Below are 22,136 nucleotides of genomic sequence, written 5' to 3'. Positions count from 1 at the left end.
TTGCCCCTCTGAAACTCAACTTTACTTGCACATCTGGTGTTTTTATTTGCTAAATCTGGCACCCCTACTTGGAGCTAGTTTATGAATACCTGCTTTCTGAGCATCATCCAGTCCTAGGTGTTGGGAGCTGAAGGAAAAGATAGTTCCAGCCAAAACCGGTTTGGCTCAGCGGTAGAGCGTCCATCTGCGGACTGAAAGGTCCCAGGTTCGATTCCGGTGAAGGGCATGTACCTTGGTTGCGGGCACATCCCCAGTAGGGGGTGTGCAAGAGGCGGCTGATCGATGTTTCTCTCTCATTGATGTTTCTAACTCTCTATCCCTCTCTCTTCCTCTCTGTAAAAAATCAATAAAATATATATTTAAAAAAAAAAAAAGAAAAGAAAAGAAAAGATAGTTCCAGTTCTCAGAGAGTTTATAGTCTGGTTTCCCAGAGAAATCTGCAACCGCAGGCCAGATATGACATTGGCCTGCAGGTCCCTGGAGACACACCCCTCCCCTGGGGAGTCTGATTTCTTTGGTTTGAAGAGAGATCCAGATGCCTGTGGTTTTACCAAGAGCCCCAGGTCATTCTCCCGCTCAGGTAAGTCTGTGGAGCTCTGGCGGGAGTGGCTTTGGAGGCATCTGACAATATGTGGCTTCAGGTCCCTTTGCCAATTACTATACATACATCCCATTGCGGCAGCTTCAGACCTCCACTCTGGCAGAACCCATTCGAAATCGCCGGTACCCGTTTTGCAGCGGCGGTCATCTTTCTGAGCTGCTTTACAGCCCGTCAAGTGCATGCTCTAACTCCGGAGGAGAGCAGGGGAGCTGATGTCCGCTTTCCTGAGGCCAGGGAGGCCGCGGGGGCCAAGGTCCCAGAGCCAGCGTGGGGAGCACCCAGGGCTGCAAAGCGCGCCTTCTTTCCACGCCACCCAGCTGCCTCCTTTTGCCTACAAACACCGTAGGTGGGCACCGCTGGGGTGGGATGTAGCGTTCACCTCCAGTTTTCAGGGGAACTCCTGCTCCCCAACCCCCAGGCCTGCAATGAACAGACACAAACGGGGCTGGGAGAGAGGCCCGCGCGGGGTTCCGCACGGGACCCGGGCCAGAGCCCAGGTGAGAGTGAGGCTCGGGGCCCCCCCGGAGCCCGCGGAGGACCCCACGCCGGGCGGAAAGGCGGGTCCCCTCCGGGAGGGAGCGCGGCCTGCGCGCCGCGGCCCCGGAGCGCCGCCCGCCTGCAGGCCGGGCCGCCGGGCGCGGGGGGCGCGCGGGCACGCGGCGGGCACGAGGCGGGGACGCGCGGCGGGCGCGCGCGGGGGCGGCTCCGCCAACGGCCGCGCGGGGAGGGCGGCTTCCCGGAGCCCCGCCGCCGCCGCCGGACTCGGAAGCGCGGAGACCGGTGCTGGGGACTCGGGCGCGCGGGCCCGCCGCCGCCGCCGCCGCCCGGGACAGCCCGGAGGTGGGTAGCTGGGGGCCGCAGCGGGTCCCGGGACGTCTTAGGTGACTTTTTTATTTTTATTTTTTTGGCTTCAGTGATTCGGTTGGAAAAAAAAAAAAGAAAAGAAATGCACGCGCGCCCGATGGGGGACGCGCCGGTCCCGCCGCGGAGACAAAGGCGCGGGCGGGGGCTGCGGCCGTGCGCCCCGCTCCTTGGGGGGCCCCTCGCCTGGGTGGGGGGGGCCCTAGCCTCGCACACCCCGCGTTTGGCGCCCCGCTGCAGGGAACTGCGGACGCGGGTCCCCCGGCTCCAGTGACCCCCCCAAAGTTAGAGATGTGTTTTGCTTTCTACTCTCAGAGGCCCCGTTTCTTCTAAATCCAGCCTTTCGATGGCACTGGTCTCTGTGCCAAGGGCCCCCTCCCGCAGCCCCCACCAGCGCGGGCGCGAGGGGCACTCAGGGCGGCACTGGGGTGGAGACATGGGCTGCGTCCTTGGTGCATGGCCCTTGGGTCAGGTCCTTGCAGGGGGCGAGTCTCGTTTACTTTCTGTTTTGCATCATTCGTGCATTCATTCATTCGTTCATTCATTCATGCATTCATTCGCGGAGCTAGGCGTTCGCCTCTGGGTTGTAAGTGCTGTGGGAACCCAAGGAGCTCCGAGGGAAGGCTTCTGGGAGGAGGGGGTGCTTTTTATACTGGAATTTGAAGACTAAGTATGATTTTTTTTTCCTCCCCCCTTTTTCCATTCTTTATGTTCTGTCTTTCCTACACTTTTCCTCCCTCCTTTCTCTGCAGCAGCCCCTCGCTGTGTTTAAGTGTTGGGTAAGGACAGTCAGTCTTGACCTGAAAGAGTCAACTCATATGGACAGGGGCCGTGTGCTGGTCAGATGCTTGAAAGTCATTATTTTTAAACCTTCTGGTGACGGGAGGATGGGTAGTGGTGTCCTTTTTTTTTTTTTTTTTTTTTTTTTTTTACAGGAGGATAAAGGAAGGCTTAGAGGAGATGCAAAAGCCACAGACGGGTAAATGTTGGGAGTACTCCTCTTTTTGGATGAAAGCCCGTGCTGCCTACTGTTTACTTTGCTCCTCCTGGGGAAGAAGGATGCATAGACTAGCTTAGGGTGAAGGCCGAGTCTCTGGAGAGAGCAGTCACGTTAGCGGGTGGCGAGATGTTGCTGGGAACTCTGCAGGCGACACCAGGAACTAGCCAGGGTGGGCCTTACCTGCGTGTCCCGTGGTCCCAGCGCAGGGCCGGGCCAGGGAGAGTGCTCCTGAATTGTTGCATCGGGATTCCCTGGCTTGGATGAAGTTCTTGACTTCTTTTAGGGCCTCTTTGCCTCTTGTTGTGTGCCCTGGACCTCTTTGGAGCCTGGGGAAGCCAATTTTCAAAAGGCATTAAAAATATCCACAGAGCCCAGACTGGTTTGGCTCAATGGTACAGCGTCGGTCTGCGGACTGAAAGGTCGCGGGTTCGATTCCGGTCAAGGGCATGTAAGTTGGCTGCGGGCACATCCTAGGGATGTGCAAGAGATGGCTGGTCGATGTTTCTCTCTCATCGACGTTTCTGGCTCTCTATCTCTCTCCCTTCCTCTCTGTAAAAAATCAATAAAATATATCTTTAAAAAATATATTCCACAGAGCCCTGACTGGTTTGGCTCAGTGGATAGAGCGTCGGCCTATAGACTCGGGAGTCCCAGGTTCGATTCCGTCGGGGGCATGTGCCTTAGTTGCTTTTTGAATAAAATGCCTCACCTAAGCCACAAGAATTAGAATGACTGAATAGTTCTATGCCTATTCAAGAAATTAAATTTGTAGTTAAAAACCTTTCCATAGCAAAAGTTCAGGCCCAGATGGCTTCACTTGTGAAATATTGCAAACTTAAAAACAGAAAGTGATAAAAGGGAACACCCCCTGGCTGCTTTTATGAGGCCAGCATAACCTTGTTACAAAGCTTGATAAGGACAGCACAAGAAAATTATAGGTCAGACTCTCACAAAAGAGATGCTCAAGTCTTAGAATGATGCATTGGTAAATGAAGTCCAGAAAGGTATATAAAAAGGGTATTAAATCATGACCAAGTGGGATTTATTCCAGGAATGTAAATGAACAGTAGAAAACCAGTAAATGTACTTTAACCACATACACAGAATAAAGGAGAAAAGTTATTTGCTAAAATTCAGCACCCATTCATGATAAAAATTCCCTGCAAGCTAAAACAATGAATTTAAAGATACAAAATCACGGAGGGTATGTCATTGCTCCACACATTAAATCTATAGATTCAGTACGGTCCCAATCAAGATCCCAGCAGTTTTTTCCTTCCTTTCTTCCTTCCTTCCTTCCTTCCTTCCTTCCTTCCTTCCTTCTTTCCTTCCTTATTTTTTTAAAAATATATTTTATTGATTTTTTACAGAGAGGAAGGGAGAGGGATAGAGAGCTAGAAACATCAATGAGAGAGAAACACCGATCAGCTGCCTCCTGCACACCCCCCACCAGGGATGTGCCCGCAACCAATGTACACGCCCTTGACCAGAATTGAACCTGGGACCCTTCAGTCCGCAGACCGATGCTCTATCCATTGAGCCAAACCGGTTTTGGCCCTTCCTTTTCTTCTTCTTCTTCCTCTTCTTCTTCCCCCCCCTTCTCCTCCCCTCCCCCTCCTCCTTCTCCTCTTCCTCCTCCTCCTCCTCCTCCTCCTCCTCCTCCTCCTCCTCCTCCTCCTCCTCCTCCTCCTCCTCTTCTTCTTCTTCTTCTTCTTCTTCTTCTTCTTCTTCTTTTCAGAAAGAGGCAATGATGAGCCAAATTCAACATTTATTTGGAAATTCTGGACAATCTAAGAAAAGATCAAAGTTGAATGACTTAAGCCACTAGGTCAATAAGTATGGTATGGGCACCATGCTAGACAGACGATGGGACTGGGTAGAGACTCCATAAACAGGCTTACACGTATGACAGGTGGCACTACAGCACAGTGGCGAAAAGACAGCCTTTTCTGCCAATGATGCTGGGCCAAGGGGATGTCCATATGGACAAAATGAATCCCGGTCACCCACCTCATTCCATGTACAAAAGTTAAGGTTATCAGACAGCTAAACGTGGGCGCTAAGTCAGCAAAGCTTCTGAAAGGGAAATATTGGTAAGAGCTTGTGTTCATCCAAAGACTCCACAAAGAGAGTGGGGAGGCTGGCTACAGAATGTGATTGCATATTTCCAATGAAGAACTCAGACCCAGAACGTAGGAACTACTTCTGCATCATGGAAAGGATGGGCAGCCAGAGAGAAAGATGGCAAGTCGTTTCAGAAAAGAGGACCTCTAAATTCCCAAGAAACATAAGAAAAGGTGGTTAACCTCACCAGGAATGAGGGAAATGCTAGTTGAAACTACAACGGGATATCAGTATGCACTCACCAAAGCAGCTAAAATGAAAGAGACTGTCAAGGCCGAGGGCTGCTGAGGATATGGACAGACCGGAACTCTCCTTGCTGATGGGCAGGAAAATGAGTATAACTGTTTTGGAAATTGTTTGTGCTGTCACTGAAGCTGGGCATACGCATCCCTGACCCAGCCACCCCATTCTTAGGTAAACACTCAACTGTAAGGCATATATGTGGGCACCAAAAGTCACGCAAAAATAAGCAGAGCAGAGCTAGTCATCACGGCCCTACGTTGGATCAACGCACATGTCCATCAATAGTGGAATGGGTAGAGGCATAAAGAAGTTGTTTACACTATGGAATATGCTACAGCGGTGGTCAGTAAACTGCGGCTCGCGAGCCACATGTAGCCCCTTGAGTCTTGGCTCTTCCACAAAATACATTGCGATTGAAACTTCGTGGCCCATGCGCAGAAGTCGGTTTTCGGCTCTCAAAAGAAATTTCAATCGTACTATTGATATTTGGCTCTGTTGACTAATGAGTTTGCCGACCACTGCGCTACAGCAATGAGCGCGAAGAAAGCATTGCCTTACACGCAACGTGGATGAACTGCACAAACACCAAGCTGAGTAAAAAGAAGGTGGACACAACAGAGGAAGTTGTATGTGATTCCATACGTGTGACGTTCAAAAATGGGCAAAATTAAGTAAACTAGGGTGACAGATGTCAGGCTAGTGGCCAGGACTTAAAGGAAAGGACAGAAGGGGCCTCTGAGGCATTTGCTTTTTTATCTGAGCGGTAGGTAATTCCTGGAGTGAGTCCACTTTTCAAAACCATTACGTGTTTTGTTTTGTTTTTTTCTTAAAGTATATTTTAATACAAACTTTACTTAAAAAATTATGAAATATTTGGTTCACTCAGAGGCCCCTAATCTGGGGAGTGATTGTTGGTGATGAAAAAGGTTTAAAATAGATGAGAATTTCCAGAGGAAAGAGTGCAATACCACATCAGTAGCTTTTCTGAGTTGGGGATTTATAAAATGGGCTCCTTATTGCCAGTCTCTCACAGCACACATCTGGCTTAAGGGCAGTTCATATAAAAAGACTTAGAGTGTGAAGATTAATATCGGTGTGACGTAAATGCAAAAAAAAAAAAGCAAACTAAGGTAAAAACTAAATACAAAATTTTGTTTTCAGATGTGTTTTTCTTGCAATTTAACTTTATGACAACTGGATTAAAACAGTCTGATGTTTCATATAGGACCTTTCAGGCAGGGCGGTATGTTTCCCATTGCTTCCTAACAAATGACTGCAGACTCCGTGGCTGACAATAACGCAAAGGTATCTTGCAGCTCTGGAGGTCGGAAGTCCAAGGGGCTCTGCAGGCCGCATTCCTTCTGGGGAGAATCTGTTTGCTTGCTGCTTTCTGGTGCCTTCCCCACCCCTTTGTTCCCGGGCCCCTCCTCCATCCTCAGAGCCCATCCCTCTGACCTCTGCTCCCATCATCACATCTCCTCTGCTTCTGACCCTCCTTCCTCCCTGCCGTGTGGCTGTCCTGGGCCTACGTCCCCATCTCAAGATCTTTTTTTTTTTTTTTTTTAATATATCAATATTTTATTGATTTTTTTTTTTTTTACAGGGAGGAAGGGAGAGGGAGAGAGAGTTAGAAACATCGATGAGAGAGAAACATCGATCAGCCTCCTCCTGCACACCCTCTACCGGGATGTGCCCGCAACCAAAGTACATGCCCTTGACTGGAATCGAACCTGGGACCTTTCAGTCCACAGGCCGACGCTCTATCCACTGAGCCAAACTGGTTTCGGCCATCTCAAGATCTTTACCTTCATCGCATCTGCAAGTCCCTTTGCAGTGTAGGGTAATCTATTTACAGCTCCCGGGGATCTGTACATGCAAGTCTCTGGGGAGCCATATTTGGGGGTAACTCAGATGGGATTTTTATGTCTCATCTTTACAAAGAGCACAGTTCTTGATGCTCAGTAAGAGCTAGCTCATTGACAATTTGTTGAAGAAGTTAGTCTGCGATGTTATGTGAAATATCGTTTCTGAAAAAAAGAGAACTGAGGTCTTACCCTCCTCTCATTCTGCCTCATCTGGAGTTCGGGGTTCAGCTCTTAGTGCCTGTATGATAAAGGGGCAGCTGACAGAATGGCAAAGGGTCTGGGACCAAGTCATGGAAAAGTGGTTGAAGGAACTCATGGATATTTGTCCTGGAAGAGGGCTTGGGATGGAGAGGGTGGCATTGATTGTCTTTCAATATTTGAGCGAGTATTATTAAGCCTTTTTAGTAAAAAAGTGACAATATTTAAAGCAAGAATAAGCATTTCATAGCTTACTACGCCCAAGGCACTGTTCTGTTATTTCGTAAACTCATTGATTCTCATAGCAACGATCTGAGAGTTGCTATTTTCCCTTTTTACAGATGAGGAAATTGAGGCACAGAGAGGTTATGCGACTTGACCTAGGGCACACAGAGAGAAAGTGCCAAAGCTGGGGGCTCAGACTTTGGCATTCTGACTCCAGTGTCTAAACCATTACATTTAGTTCCAGAAGATACAGTAGGACTAGAGGCAGAAGGTTTTTCTTTAGACAGGCCAGATTTGGAGTTAGTTTAAGGAGAAAAACAGGATAGCAATCATACTGCTTAGATGCAGAGTTTCCCTGCCTTTGTAATGTTATTGGAAATGGTCCAATAGGCTATTGTAAATGGAATTTCAAAACCGGCTGGAGATTAGACCAGATGATGATAAGGTCCCGGCTGATTTTGAAATTTCTGATTTGGGAGCATAATTATTTTTTCCATTCTCTCTCTCTCTCTCTCTCTCTCTCTCTCTCTCTCTCTCTCTCTCTCTCTCTCTCTGCCTTTTGACATTTTATATAATAAAGATCCTTTGTGAAATGTTTTCCCACTAACCTTCCAGATTTATAGGAACTCTGACATTCTGCCTTGCTAGGCCACGTCCCCGCCCCCTTTTAAAGGGCCACGGCTGCTCCTCCCGTAAGAGATGGCGTCTGTGCTCTCCTCCTTCCTGAGTCTGGGCTGGCCTCTTGATTTGCTTTGACCAATACGGTGTTCTGTGGATTCTGAAGCCTGGTCCTAAGCGATCTTGCACCTCTTGCCTTTGTTCTTCTGCAACCCCGGGGTCACCACGCCGAGAAGGGGGCTTGCCTCCTGGAGGATGAGTGCCCGCGTGGAGGGAGAGCGAGGCAGCCGGCAGCCAGATGCCCCATGTGTGTGCGTGAGGCCATCCAGACCCGCCGTGGCCACCCCAGCCCCCTCGGAGCCAGGTGGTGACTCAGTCACATGAGTGGTGCCAGGTGAGATCGGCAGAACTGCCTAGATCGCCACCCCCAGACTCACCGAGAGGAACTGCTCTGTGTTTTAGCCACTGTGGTGGGATGGCTTACTGTGCACTGATACAGAACATGACCTTTTAGTGCGTAAGAGAAAGTAATGGTATGCATTCTAAACTATTCTGCATTGTTTTGCCCAGTTCCAGTTCTCCAATCTGTTTAATCCTTCTGGGTGTGGGGAAGTGTTTCCCCTTAGTGTTATGTGGGCAGAAGAATTAGACTCTTTTTTAAAAATATATATTTTATTGATTTTTTACAAAGAGGTAGGAAGAGGGATAGAGAGAGAATCATCGATCAGCTGCCTCCTGCACACTCCTCACTGGGGATGTGCCCGCAACCAAGGTACATTCCCTTGAACGGAATCGAACCTGGGGCCCTTCGGTCCGTAGGCCGGTGCTCTATCCACTGAGCCAAACCGGCCAGGGCGAATCAGACCCTTTATAAGACTCTTTAATAGGGTTTGGAGAACACTGGGATGTTAGAAGACAGGCTGTGTCTAGACTTGGGTTTTCTGGCGAAAGCCGTTATAATTTATATTCTGCAGAATCGGCTTCTGTTTCATTAAATTGGATCCTGGAAAAGAGCGAAAAGTCTCAGCAGTTGTTTCAAACGTGCTGGAATATTGCCCCGTATTTCATTCCCTCCGAAGCCGCTGTCATTCAGTGGGCATGTGCCCCTGTGCTCTGATTGCTCTGTGGTTTCCGGGATGCCCATTTGCTCCTAAATTTAGAACGGTTTCAGCCTGACTCGGCCCTTATCTCCTTGTAACTGCTGGCGTCTCCCTCTTATACCCAAGCGAGATTGGTTTGGTTTAGTTGCTCTTCAGTAAATCTCTTAAGGAATGTACTAGTTATGTATCAATATTTCATGTACCTTTGGATTATATCTAGTTGGTTTTTCAAGTTTTCTTTGCCTCTTAGGGGTTATCTGAATTATACGTAACATAATAAATTCTTTTGCTATTATGAAACTCACGTTACCATCCCACTTTCCTGGTGGGCCGGTTTCACCAGGGATGTTGGGGAAACAGGAACCTGGCGTGGGATAGAGAGAGAATCATCGATCAGCTGCCTCCTGTAAGAGGTGCCCTCGGTAAGAAGAGGGAGGTGGCTGAGGGGAGGCTGTGGCGTTAGACTTGGTGCGTATGAACCTAAGACCCGCTGCGTCCTCGCTGTGTGACTGTGGGCAGGTTTCTTGACCTCTCTGGGCCTGGGTTTTCTCTTGTGTTCAGTGAGGATTCCAGAATGACCAGCCTCAAGGACTTGTTTTGAGGATTAAATGAGATAATACTTGCAACGTGCTCTCTCGCCATAGGTAATCTGTAAGTAGATTCCAGCTGCTACTGGAATAAGTAGGGGGAAACCCAGTAGGGGAAATGTTCGGTTTAGGACATTGGGCAACAGTTAGTGGGAGTGGGAGATAGTGCTGCCATCAGAAGAATGGTTGGCTTAATGGTTATAGCATCGCTTTAAGGGCCCGGTGCATGTGGGTGTGTGGTGACAGCCCCATTAGTGCTAGAAATCAGGATTGAGGAGCAGGGAACATTTAAAATGAAAATATTGGAATCCATTTGTTGCGCACATCAAAAAATATAAAAATGACAGCCCTAGCTGGTTTGGCTCAGCGGATGGAGCGTCAGCCCGAGAACTGAAAGGTCCCAGGTTCGATTCCCGTCAAGGGCACATGCCCGGGCTGTGGGCTTGATCCCCAGTGCGGGACTTGCAAGAGGCAGCCCATCCATGAATCTCTCCCATCGTGGATGTTTCTATCTCTCTCTCTCCCTCTTCCTTCCTCTCTGAAATCAATAAAAAATATATTTTTAAAAATAAAAAATAATAAGGATGATAAGCTTTTGAAATGATAACGGCGTCTTTGGGGGGGAAAGCATGGGACGGGGGTTGTGTATATGCACATTTCAGGGTTAGGCACGGTGTGCTCTGCTTCTCTGCCCAGACTAAGGAGCAGAGTTTCTGTCTAAAAGATTGGGTGTGGGGACCTCAGGTCCCGGTTTCTGCTCCCTCGCTGGCTTCCTTCCTCCGAGCTGGGCTCTGGCTCCGCAGACAGCTGGCAGCCCTCCTGGTGCAGGTCAGAGTAGGCGGCGTCTTTGCAAGCAGGTGGCATGTTAAATGACAAGGTAAACGTATTATAAATGGATGCAGGTCCCCCAGTATGGGAAAGCGTCCCGTGGGCTGAGGAATTCCTGCCATTTTGTGCCCAAGGTTTCATTCGGTGGGCCTCCCGAGCTCCGTGGTCCTCAGACAAGTACCTTTGTGAAACACCCAGCTTTCCGGGCCTTCTGCCCAATGTGGAGGAAGGGCAAGTTCCCCGGCACTCCAGCCTGACCTCCTTCCCTCTGATCCCAGGGAAACCTCCGCTGCGGTTTCCTCCCAACACTCCGTAGTAAGTGGATTCTGTCTTTGTCTTCACTTGCCTCGGATTTCTCACTCTTGTCCATAATATTTAGCTTTGAGATACTGTAGTCTTACAGCTTTGGAGTAACTGTTTTATGTTCTTTCTTTCAATTTTTACTGATTTAAGAGGGAGAGGGAGAAGGAGAGGGAGAGGGAGAGGGAGGGAGGGAGGGAGGGAGAGAGAGAGAGAGAGAGAGAGAGAGAGAGAGAGAGAGAGAGAGAGAGAGAGAGAGGAACATCAATAATGAGAGAGAATCATCAATTGGCTGCCCATAACTCAGGCATGCGCCCTGACTGGGAATTGAACCGTGACCTCCTAGTTCATAGGTTGATGCTCAACCACTGAGCCATGCTGGCTGGGCTATTCTTTTTCTTTTCTTTTCTTTTCTTTTCTTTTCTTTTCTTTTCTTTTCTTTTCTTTTCTCTTCTCTTCTCTTCTCTTCTCTTTTCTCTTTTCTTTTCTTTTCTTTTCTTTTCTTTTCTTTTCTTTTCTTTTCTTTTCTTTAATCCTACTGCCTCCTGGATTTGATGCAGGTGCAACGTAATTTTTCCTCATCTGTGCTGCCTGCTTCCAGCACTTTCCCCTTCCTGCCAGGGCCTGAGTCTCCCACCTCTCTACCTTTGGACTCCGCCTCAGGGTCAGAGGACCGCTTCCCGGAGCTTCACGCAGTCAGTGAGATGCACCAGCTCACAAGCCTGAGGTTTGTTTCTTTAGGAGACCAGATCCAAACGTGTCATCATCTATGTTTCAGACCCTCTGCCACTTGGCTCTGACTTTCTCTTCTCTAAACCATCATCATTTTTCACTCTTCACAGTCCTGACCAGTAGTCCCCCTGAGGTGGGAGTGTTCTAGACGTCACTAGACCCCCTCCAGCCACCCTCCTCAACTTTCACATCTACGGTCCGGCCTCACTGATGCCAGTGGCTCAGGTAGACACTTACTGAACACAGGCTGTGCTGCTGCAGATCGGCTGTTCCCTCTAGAAATCCTGTTAGAAGTGATGAGCCGCTTCTAGGCTGTCTCGTGGATACCCACTCGCTGACAGTGTTTCTGCAGGACTGAGCCTGTGCATGAAGAGCCGGAAGGAAGCTTAACTCACACGACTGAGGAAGGCTGTCTGCTTTCATTGTGACAGCTTGTGCCTAAAAAACATGCTTGTTAAGGGAATGAGAATAGAAATTTTCTGGGAAAATGTTTGGGAACCTTTATAGGCTGGGACATCTTTGTTTATTTTTATTATTGTTTTTAAAATATACTTTTATTGATTTCAGAGAGAGAGAGAGAGAGAGAGAGAGAGAGAGAGAGAAACATCAGTGATGAGAGAGAATCATTGATTGGCTGCCTCCTGCACGCCCCCTACTGGGGATGGAGTCTGTAACCGGGGCCTATGCCCTGATGCGGAATCGAACTGTGACCTACTGGTTCATAGGTCAATGCTCAACCACTGAGCCACACCGGCCAGGCTGGGCTGGGATATCTTTAAAAAGTTCTAGCTATATTCCCAAATGCACAACTTTCCTTTTCTTTGACCCTGTTGTGTCACTACATTCTTTAAAACACTAGAGGACTTGGTGCATAAAATTTGACACTGGTGGGGGGTTGTCCCCTCAGCCCAGCCTGAGCCCACCCTCCCTCTCACAGTCCAGAAGCCCTCAGGATGTCTGACTGACAGCTTAGGAGCTGGCCTAAGCTGGCAGTTGGTCATTCATAGGGCTGCGATGAGCCAGGCTTCTTGGGAGCCCACTGACCACCAGGGGGCAGCTCCTGCATTGAGCCTCTTCCCCCTGGTGGTCAGGGTGTGACATAGACCTGTCATTCTGCTGCTTGGCCAATTTGCATATTAGCCTTTTATCATATAGGATATCTACTCGTATTTGCTTTCTGAGAGCCCAGAGAAAAAAAACTCAAGGGGAGGCATTTTCTTGAGATAAGTGGGGAAGAGTAGCAAAGAGAGGTGTCAGGAAGCACTGTCTGTGGAGAGGTACATGGGGTGTCTGGGTGGAGGCAGTGTCTCCTGGAAGTGTGGGGGACAGAGGAGAGAAGTGGGGGTACTGCATTCAGCGCCTTTGGGGACCAGAAGGGAGGTGGTGAGGAAGAGGCCGGGCAGAAGCTCGCCAGGTGGCCCCGAGGACGGTCTGTGCGGTGGCCCTGGGCCACGTGTGGGAAGAGGAGAGGAGCAGACGTCAGAGAGAGTGCGGGGTGACCCTGTGCCGAAGGAGGCCCGGCGGCAGGAGGGACGGCCACTCCCTCAGAGGGCCAGCCCGATTTCATCGAAGGACATCGGGGCTCTGGCGTGGCAGCTCCTAATGAATCCCATCCACCAGCTGGTCCTGCCGACAGACCGGAGCTGATGTTTATCGGGCGCTTACCCTGTGCCAGGCCCCGGACAAGCATTTTACCTTCCATCCATTCCACAGCCCTCTGAGGAGAGGCGCCCGGGAGGTGGCGACCCCGTGGAGTTCTTCAGCTAGGAAACGGCAGACCCTGACTCCCCACAGGCCTGCGGGGTGCAGAGCTCACCACCTCGCTGGCCGGTGGAGGTGACTAGGTGTAGTCCCCACGTTTTATAAGTGAGGACACAGCCCTGCTGCTGCTGGGTTGCTCATTTCTATGGATCTTTGTGTCGGTCTCTGCAAAACGTATACACGGAGCTTAAAGCTGCATCATACAGGGATATGCTATAACTCTGGAGTCTTTCCCTGACCGTTAAACCATTAACGCAGAGGAATGGAGTGTCTAGAAGAGAGTCCTTGAAAAGATCCTAAAGAGCAGGGCTTCTAGAACATTCCTTCAGTCTCCAAGAGTATTTATGTTCAAAGGTTAGTTAACCTTTGAAGAAAAGGTTACTCTATTTCTACAAAGTTCCAGGAGGAAATGTTAAGACATACTGGGAGACGCCAGGTATTTAAAAACAAAGTGACCCCAAGTGTTTGAAGTAGACGTGGTTCTGCAAAGCAGTAGGGGTCCCCTGGAGGCACTGTGAAGTGCAAGGAATTGGGGAGCTCGGGCCTGAGCCGGAGCGTGTGCTTTCCGGTCTCAGGTCGCAGGAGAAATACAGACTGGACTGACCTTGGGGCTCTCTGGCCGGGGGCCCACTGACTTTTGGCCTCGCATCTTATGAAAGCCCGAGTTTATATCCCTCCCTGTTCTGTGCCCTCAGCCTGGAGAAAGGGGTGTGTGTGTGATTGTGTGTGTGTGTGAGTGTGTGTGTGTGTGTGTGTGTGTGTGAGTGTGTGTGTGTATTGTGTGTGAGTGTGTGTGAGTGTGTGTGAGTGTATGTGAGTGTATGAGTATGTGTGTGAGTATGTTTGTGTGTGAGGGTATGTGTGTGTGTGTGAGAGAGAGAGAGAGAGAGAGAGAGAGAGTGTGTGTGTATGTGTGTGTATGTGTGAGTGTGTGAGTGTGTGTGTGTGTGTGTCTATGTGTGAGTGTGTGAGTGTGTGTGAGTGTGTGCGTGGCAGATGCTGGGCCAGGCTCTAAGGACCAGTATCTCCTTGAACGTCCTGGCTCGGGGGACGGTGGGGGCCCGGTGGTCCCAGGACCTGGGTGTGAACTGGGGCTCAGCTGCTTCTGACCGTGGGGTCTCACCTGTTTCACTTCCGTCCTCGGTGAAAGGCCTCCCTCGCTGGCTGCACTGCCGCACAGGCTGCCGGGGGAAGGAAGGAGGCGTGCGTGCTGATGGTTGACATTATCGTCCTACATTAAAAGTGCTCGCCTGCTTGGGGTTTCAGATTTGCCCTTCGTTTAATTTGGCACCGACGATGGAACGTGTGTGAGGGGTTTAGAGGAAATGACGAGAGCTGTGAAAGGGTTACACTTAGCGGGCGCTTTGTTGTTGAGAGCCGATCATTTAATCTGCAGGAGTTAGGGCCGAACTGTCCGTCCCCTGCCCTCTTACTCCAAGGCAGACGTGGCTGCCACTCAGAAACCTGGACTCACTGGGACGTACACAGCCTAGAAGTGCGTCCCTCTCCCATGTGACATCCGGTTTTAGGAGACCAGGGAGCTCTGGACGGGGGGTTGGTAGGTTGAGTCGGGGTTCGGGGCGCCTCCATATTTTGTGTTCGCACGTGGCGGCTGCTCCAGCTCCACCCCAGCAGGAAGGATATGACCGTAGCCTCCCAGCCAGAACTCGTCACGCGTCCACACGGGGCTACAGGACAGAGAAGAACCCGGGATCTACGTGTTGAGATAAAAAAAAATCCGCTACTGTGAGGAGGGAGGCTGGATATGGTGGGTGGGCGACCAGCAGCCGGCCAGCAGCAAGGCTGTGTCCTGGGTTAGGTCCTGAGCCTCCCTTCCCATCACGGGAGACGGAAGACAGAGCGGTTTCCCTGAACCCACCTTCTGAACAGCCGTGGGATGACCCGGGGAGGAGGTGACAGCATGTGGCCGAGAAGAGGTCGGAGGTGACTGTGCTTATCTTTTGTTCAGGCTTTTGAAGCCATTTTTTAACTCCTGGAGCTACTTATACTCCTTTCTTGCTACACCGCACGCCCTGTGGTAGGTGCCAGGGCCTCAGAGACCAGGGTCCCTGCTCCCCAGAGGCCCACTCCCCGGGGACAGACAGGTGTGTCAGGCAATGAGGACGGGACTGTGTGGTGTGCGCTGTAATGGGAGGGAGATGAGGGAAAGACCTGCCTGCCTACCCGGGCGTGTGGTGTGTGTGTGTGTGTGTGTGTGTGTGTGTAAGGCAGGGGTTGGCAAACTGCGGCTCACGAGCCACATGCGGCTCTTTGGCCCCTTGAGTTTTTAGCAAAGGCCAGCTTAGGAGTACCCTAATTAAGTTAATAATAATGTACCTACCTATATAGTTTACGTTTAAAAAATTTGGCTCTCAAAAGAAATTTCGATCGTTGTACTGTTGCTATTTGGCTCTGTTGACTAATGCGTTTGCCAACCACTGGTGTAAGGTAACTGGCCGCAGGAGGCTTCACTGGGGTTATATCTGTGTCACCTTGCTCAGCGATGGGTCCCTGGCAGAGAACGACTGAGCTGCCTGGGGTTAACATGCTGTGCTTGAGTGTCACGCCCATGGCTTAACGTTTTTATTCCTACTTCTCTGTCTAGGAACTCTCAGCGTGGGCACCAGGACCTTGTGCCACAGAAGCCATGCTGCCCCGCTGGGAGCTGTCTCTCTACCTGCTCGCTTCCCTGGGCTTCCACTTCTATTCCTTCTATGAGGTCTACAAAACCTCCCGCGGTGAGTGCCGGCGTTCCTGAACTTGGGTCCAGAAAGGGAGGTGGCAGGGAGCGCCCCGAGGGGGGGGGATCAGGGAAGGTGGCCTCATGCTCCTGGGATGTCGTGGGCCCCCCCCCCCCTTGCTTTCCCCTCTTCTCGGACAGTGTGAATCAATGAGTCGGTGGAGTGTCCCACCCTAATCTTGGACGGTTTAGCTCAGTGGTCGGCAAACTGCGGCGTGAGGGGGAGTTTTGTTGTAGAGCTAGGTTGTCCATTGCAGCAGTCATTAGACACGTGGCTAATGAGCACTTGAAATGTGGCCACTCCCAGTTGAGATGTACTGTTAGAATAACATGCACATTGGACTTTGAAGAATTAATGAGTAAGAAAAAGGAATGTAGGGTAATTCATCCAGAGTTGTTTTATACTGATTCCATGTTGAAATAATGTTTTGGATAGATCGAGAAACTAAAATATAGCAAATTGATTTCACTTTTTAAAAACTTTAAAAAATGTAGCTATTATACTAGAAACTTTAAAATTATAAATGCGTATGAGTTAGTGTTTCAGTGGGACAGCGCCCCTGCTGGACCGGATCTCGTCATAACTCTCCAGACTGCACAGAAAGAATTCCCTTTTCCCACCAGAGGGCGGTGTGCTCCAGCTTAGGTTATCTGGTGCTTAGCAGGTAAATGTCACTGCTTCTGAATGTACTCTTTTTAAAAAGGAGGGGGAATAACTCAGTTTCTGCCTTGTTTCAGTTCTTTATAATCCTGATGTTTCTGGAGATTTCTCAGTGTATGAAAGTGACGCCAAAACCAAAAAGACAGGAAGCAGAGAGTTTTTCCACCCGGTTTGCCTTAATGAATTAGTAGGTTCCTGTATTTCTTTGTTGGATTGCAGTGTCTTGCTGTTCATTTGCAGGCTTGAGTTTGTGCATGACACAGCACCTTCGCCCATGCACAGGCACTCACAGACACTCATAGACACACACACACACACACACACACACAATGTGGCATGTGTGCAGCTGTAGCAGAAAGGACCAGGGCCCTGCTGCAACCACACACCTCCAGCACACCTGCTGGGCCCGGGGATACCGTGTGTGTGTGTGTGGCAGAGCTGTGCCATGTGGCACCCTGGCCCAGTGCTCCCTCCGTGCCCCTCCCTTTTCTGTCCTTCCTGGGGCACCAGTGTTGCCTTTGGCTTGAGGTTGGGGCTGCTGTTCGCATCTAGTGTGTGTGAATCTGCCCCCTGGGTTCCACTCGAGATCCGCATCGTTTCGTGATTACGTTTGAGTCCCACGCTCACTCTGGTTTTCCGGTGATCGTCCTGGGCAGCTCCTTTTGTACTTCTGTTGGTCCAGTAGCAGTGGATTTCCTCGTTCTTGTCTGTGCACTCTGTGTCTTTTGGGTGATGTCAGTCTTTCTGGAGGCTTCCTCGCTCCCCTTACACTGGGGTCTCCCGAGTCTTTATCTTCAGCTCAGGGCCCTCTCGAGCACCACCCATACCCACCAGCTTCCTCCTGTTTATCACCCAGCACCCCAGCCGAAGCCCCACCTCCTTCTCCCTGTATCATGGCACCCAGCAGCTCTTCACTGATTTTATATTATTCGTTTGTCTCTCTTAGCTGGTGTGCGGTAAGCCCCAGGCGGGCAAGAGACATGCCCGTCTTCTTCTGTTTCCTTCCTAGTGTCTCACACCCTGCCCGGTTACTGTACACCCTCAAAACGAATCTGAATGAGGTTTTTATTATATCTTGTTTTATATCAGTAGTACTGTTTGCCTTATAAACATAGTTATTACTATTATACGATTCCATGGTATAATCTTGTGGGCGTTGTCTCACATCACTGTGTGGAATGATCTGTTTATTTATTTTTATTTATTTGTTTTTTAATATATTTTATTGATTTTTTACAGAGAGGAAGGGAGAGAGATAGAGAGTTAGAAACATCGATGAGAGAGAGTCATCGATCAGCTGCCTCTTGCACACCCCCTACTGGGGATATGCCCACAACCAAGGTACATGCCCTTGACCAGAATCGTACCCGGGACCCTTCAGTCCCCAAGCCGATGCTCTATCCATTGAGCCAAACCAGTCTCAGCGGAATGATCTGTTTAGAAAAAAAATTTTTTATTTTTTATTTTTGCCCTGGCTGGTAGCGCTCAGTTGGCTGGGGCATCGTCCTGTGCACTGAAAGGTTGTGGGTTCTATTCCCGGTCGGGGCACATACCCATGTAGCGGGTTCGATCCCCGTTGGGGGCCTGTGTGGGAGGCAACTGATCCATGTTCCTCTCTCACACAGATGTTTCTGCCTGTGTGGGAGGCAACTGATCCATGTTCCTCTCTCACACAGATGTTTCTATCCCTATCTCTCCCTCTCCCTCTCTCCCTTCCTCTTTAAAATCAATAAGGTCATATCTGAGAGTGAGGATTGAAAAACTGTACATAAAAATATTTTACCACCTGAACAAGTGGGACATCCGCATTAACCCCTCCGGGGAGGAGGGGGCGGGTCTCTGTGCTGGAAGCTTTCTCTCTGGACACCTCTCCCTCTGTGAGCCCATTCCAAGCGGGGGGGCCATTTCCAGCAGCCCCGCCAGGGGTTTCCAAGAACTCAGCTCACAGAAAACTGGAGCGGGGGATCCAGGAGCGGACGTTTCCGTGCCCGTAGCTCAGTCCACAGGCCGCTTTTCCAGAACTCGTTCCAGTTTCCCCTCGTGCCTCTGCTAAGAAACCAACCAGTTTCATTTGGGTTTGGAACTAACGGCCACCGTTTTTCTTGACAGAACATGAGGAGCAACTGGACCAAGAATTTGACCTGGCGATTGGCACGTTGCTTGGAGGATTCAAGAAGGTACGGAGTGGCTAAAGGATAAGCCTTCTTCTCGGTTTTCAAACCGGGCTCAGTGCTTTGCATCACTGCTGCCTTCGCACTGGCCCCGGTAGCGTATTCATCAGCACTGGGGAATCAGGTATCTTTCCGACGACGTGCTGTGAAAGGAATGAGTACCATTTGGGTAAAGAATTCTCCGGGATCTTTATCTTCCTGTTTTCTTCTCAAGATTCCAGAAATCTGATTGTCTAACCCAGTGGTCGGCAAACTCACTAGTCAACAGAGCCAAATAGCAACAGTACAACGATTGAAATTTCTTTTGAGAGCCAAATTTTTTTAAACTTAAACTATATAGGTAGGTACATTGTTATTAACTTAATTAGGGTACTCCTAAGCTGGCCTTTGCTAAAAACTCAAGGGGCCAAAGAGCTGCATCCGGCTCGCGAGCCGTAGTTTGCCGACCACTGGTCTAGCCTTAGCAGTGGGTACAAATTTCATTCTCACAAAGCTCAGGCACTTTCTCTTGACCTTGCCGGATCCATTAGGATTAAATGTGGCCCCCCGACTTCCTTACAGCAACTGTTGGCAACTACATAGGAAATCCTTCCTTCCCGCCTCCAAGCGTCCCTGAAGCTCCGAGGGTTCTCCTGCCTCATCCTTAGGGGAGGGTGTTGGAGCTGGAGAAATTTTCGAACCCACCGCGTATGTTGAACACCACTCCTTTCGTTTGTAAATTCTCTTTTAAAAAAAAAAAAAAAACCCACATTAAATGTATTGGGGTAACATTGGTTACTAACATTATATACATTTGAAAGAATGTGTGCACCCCAATGTTCACTGCAGCGTTATTAACAGTAGCCAAGATGTGGGAGCAGCCCAAGTGCCCATCAGTAGATGAGTGAATAAAAAACAGCTGGGGTGCATTTACACAATGGGATACTATTCGGCTGTAAAAAAGAAGGGAATCTTACCTCTTCTGACAGCATGGATGGACCTGGAGAACATTACGCTAAGTGAAATAAGCCAGTCAGAAAAAGACAAGTACCATATGGTTTCACTCCTGTGTGGAAACTAATGAACAAATTGAACTAACAAGCGAAATGGAGACAGACTCATAGATAAAAAGCAGGTTGATAGCTGTGTGAGGTGTGGTGGGGGGGAGAGTTGTGTGTTGGGGTGGTGGTGGAGGGATTGAGCAAAAAAGAAAAAAGAGAGAAAGAACTCATTGACATGGACCATAGTGTGGTGATTGCAAGAGGATGGGGGTGGGTGGAGGTGCAAGAGGGTGTAGGGGGATCAATGGTGATGGAAAAAAAATAAAATCATTAAATTTATCAAAGTAACATGGATTAATAACATATGCATTTCACGTGTACAACCTCATAATAAATTTATACCCCATTGTGTGCTCACCCCTTTAAGTCTAGTCTCCTCCCTCACCGTATATTTGATCCCCTTTATCCTCTATTTATTCCTAGCATTCCTTATGCCAATCAACTCTCCCGTGCAGCGTTAGATGCCAGTATTGAAGTTATTTGAATTGTAACCGAGTCCAGGACCCGGTTTCTGATTAGGTTCCGTCTGATGCTAACTCACTGCCTCTGGACGGCGGGCTCCCCATGTGGGCGCATTCAGTGTTAAGACCATCCCCCCCCCCCGGGAGGTGGAAGAACGAACTGTTACAACATGTCCCGTACAAGTGATCTAACAGGTGGGACCAGCAGAGAAGAAGGCGCAGAGGTTATTCCAGGATAGAGGGTGGAACCAGTGACCTGGGGCTGAAATTTGGAGAGATTGGAGGCGGGGAAACACGTCCTTCTCTCACATTCCCTACAAGTGGTGCCGGTCCACATTCTTCACAAGGTTATTCCTTTTAAAAATCATGTCCTGGCCGAAACCGGTTTGGCTCAGTGGTAGAGCATCGGTCTGCGGACTGAAAGGCCCCAGGTTCGATTCCGGTCAGGGGCATGTACGTTGGTTGCGGGCACATCCCCGGTAGGGGGTGTGCAAGAGGCAGCTGGTCGATGTTTCTCTCTCATCGACGTTTCTAGCTATCTCCCTCCTCCCTCCCTTCCTCTCTGTAAAAAAAATCAATAAAATATATTAAAAAATAATAATAATAAATAAAAATAAAAATCATGTCCTGGCAGTCAGTTGCCGTCTCGGTTAGAAATTAGGAGCCGCTGGGGGTAAGAATGAGCGCACGGTGCCCCAGTGAGATGAGATGTGAAGGGTGGTGTCTGTGGGTGGGGGATGACTGAAGCCACTGTTGGGATAACAGTCGCTGCTGAGGTCCAGGCGGGTGAGTTGTCCAGCGTTAATTTAATTCACACCCAGGTTCCATGAAGGCAAACATCAGACCCAGTTCTGTCATCCATGCAGACATTTGTGAGTCAGGAAGTAGAAACCAGTTCAGGCCAACCCGCCCAGCTCCCGTGGAGCACTGCCTACTGGGTGGAGGAAGTGGCTGGAGCTCTAGTTCAGTGGCAACTGCCAAAACTGGCCTCCAATAACAAAACCAGAGAGGTGGCCTGTTTTTGGTTAGTGTCTTTTTTTATAACCGTTAAGGGTAGCCCTGCCAAGGCAAGGCCTCAAAAAATTGAGTATAAACTCAGAATTGTTCCTCTCCACGGAAATCTTTAGTAAAAGGCGAAAGATTTATGCGATCTGAAGAGAAACCAGAGTATGCTCTGCTCTTGGCAAATTCCCTCCTCCAGGATCTGCAACTCCTAGTTCAGTTATGGTGGCATTTTAGCTCTTTAAGTACTTTCTGCCTAAAGTTTGCATAAGAAACTTTAGAAACTTTAATCTCTTGTAGTTAGAACTGTCAAGTTAAAAAAAAAGTTTTTTTAACTTGAAAAGGATTGTACTCTGTGCAGGGTATTGTGGGTATGCAAATGAGCCTGAGTCATCACCCTTGAGGTTCTATAGATACCTTAGTTAGTTAGTCTCTGGGTGCCTCTGGAGCCACCATTAGAGGGCGAGGCAGAGGTCAGGCTGCCTGGGCTCCAAACCTCACTCTGGTTCAACCACAGAGACTGGTTTTATTCCTTTTGTATATTGGGACTCTGGGTACGGTTCCTCTTCTCTCCTTTTCCCAACCTCCAGCAATTTAGACACGGAGAGTGCCCTCTCATCATGAAGGCAAACCTCAGACCCAGTCTCAACCGCTGAGACACACTGGCTGGATTTTATTTTATTTTACTTTAATTTTTTTTGCTTATGGATGGCCTCTTGCTATAGCACCTTTTGTTGAAAAGATGATTCTTCTGTTGAATTGTTTTTGCACCTTTCGTCAAAAATATGTTGACTATGCCGAGATCGGTTTGGCTCGGTGGATAGAGCGTTGGCTTGGGGTCTGAAGGGTCCCGGGTTCGATTCCGGTCAAGGGCACGTACCTTGGTTGTGGGCATATCCCCAGTTGGGGGTGTGCAAGAGGAAACTGATCGATGACTCTCTCTCATCGATGTTTCTAACTCTCTCTCTCCCTTCCTCTCTGTACAAAATCAATAAAATATATTTTAAAAAAAAAATGT

At 49.3% G+C, this 22,136-nt stretch overlaps 1 protein-coding gene across 6 annotated transcripts in view; it reads left to right on the top strand.

Moving 5' to 3' along the window:
- Window positions 1-1,333: 1,333 nt before the first annotated feature.
- The window catches only part of HHAT (hedgehog acyltransferase), a 163,757-nt gene continuing 142,954 nt past the window's right edge, over window positions 1,334-22,136 (top strand). For 3 of the 6 annotated variants that reach the window (XM_084865552.1, XM_084865553.1, XM_084865548.1), the window contains exons 1-3: window positions 1,334-1,441; window positions 15,649-15,781; window positions 18,554-18,621. In XM_084865552.1, coding sequence (XP_084721678.1) covers window positions 15,691-15,781; window positions 18,554-18,621 — 159 coding nt within the window. In that variant the 5' untranslated portion in view covers window positions 1,334-1,441; window positions 15,649-15,690. Of the gene's footprint in view, window positions 1,483-2,029; window positions 2,133-15,648; window positions 15,782-18,553; window positions 18,622-22,136 lie in introns of those variants that run through there. The other 3 variants (XM_084865549.1, XM_084865550.1, XM_084865551.1) reach the window with 3 other exon arrangements.

The sequence above is a fragment of the Pipistrellus hanaki genome (assembly GCF_964339955.1).
Source record: "Pipistrellus hanaki genome assembly, chromosome: 18".
NCBI classification, from domain to species: domain Eukaryota; kingdom Metazoa; phylum Chordata; class Mammalia; order Chiroptera; family Vespertilionidae; genus Pipistrellus; species Pipistrellus hanaki.
The sequence above is the reverse complement of the archived record's forward strand: the minus strand, read 5'-3'. Positions and strand labels throughout refer to the sequence as shown.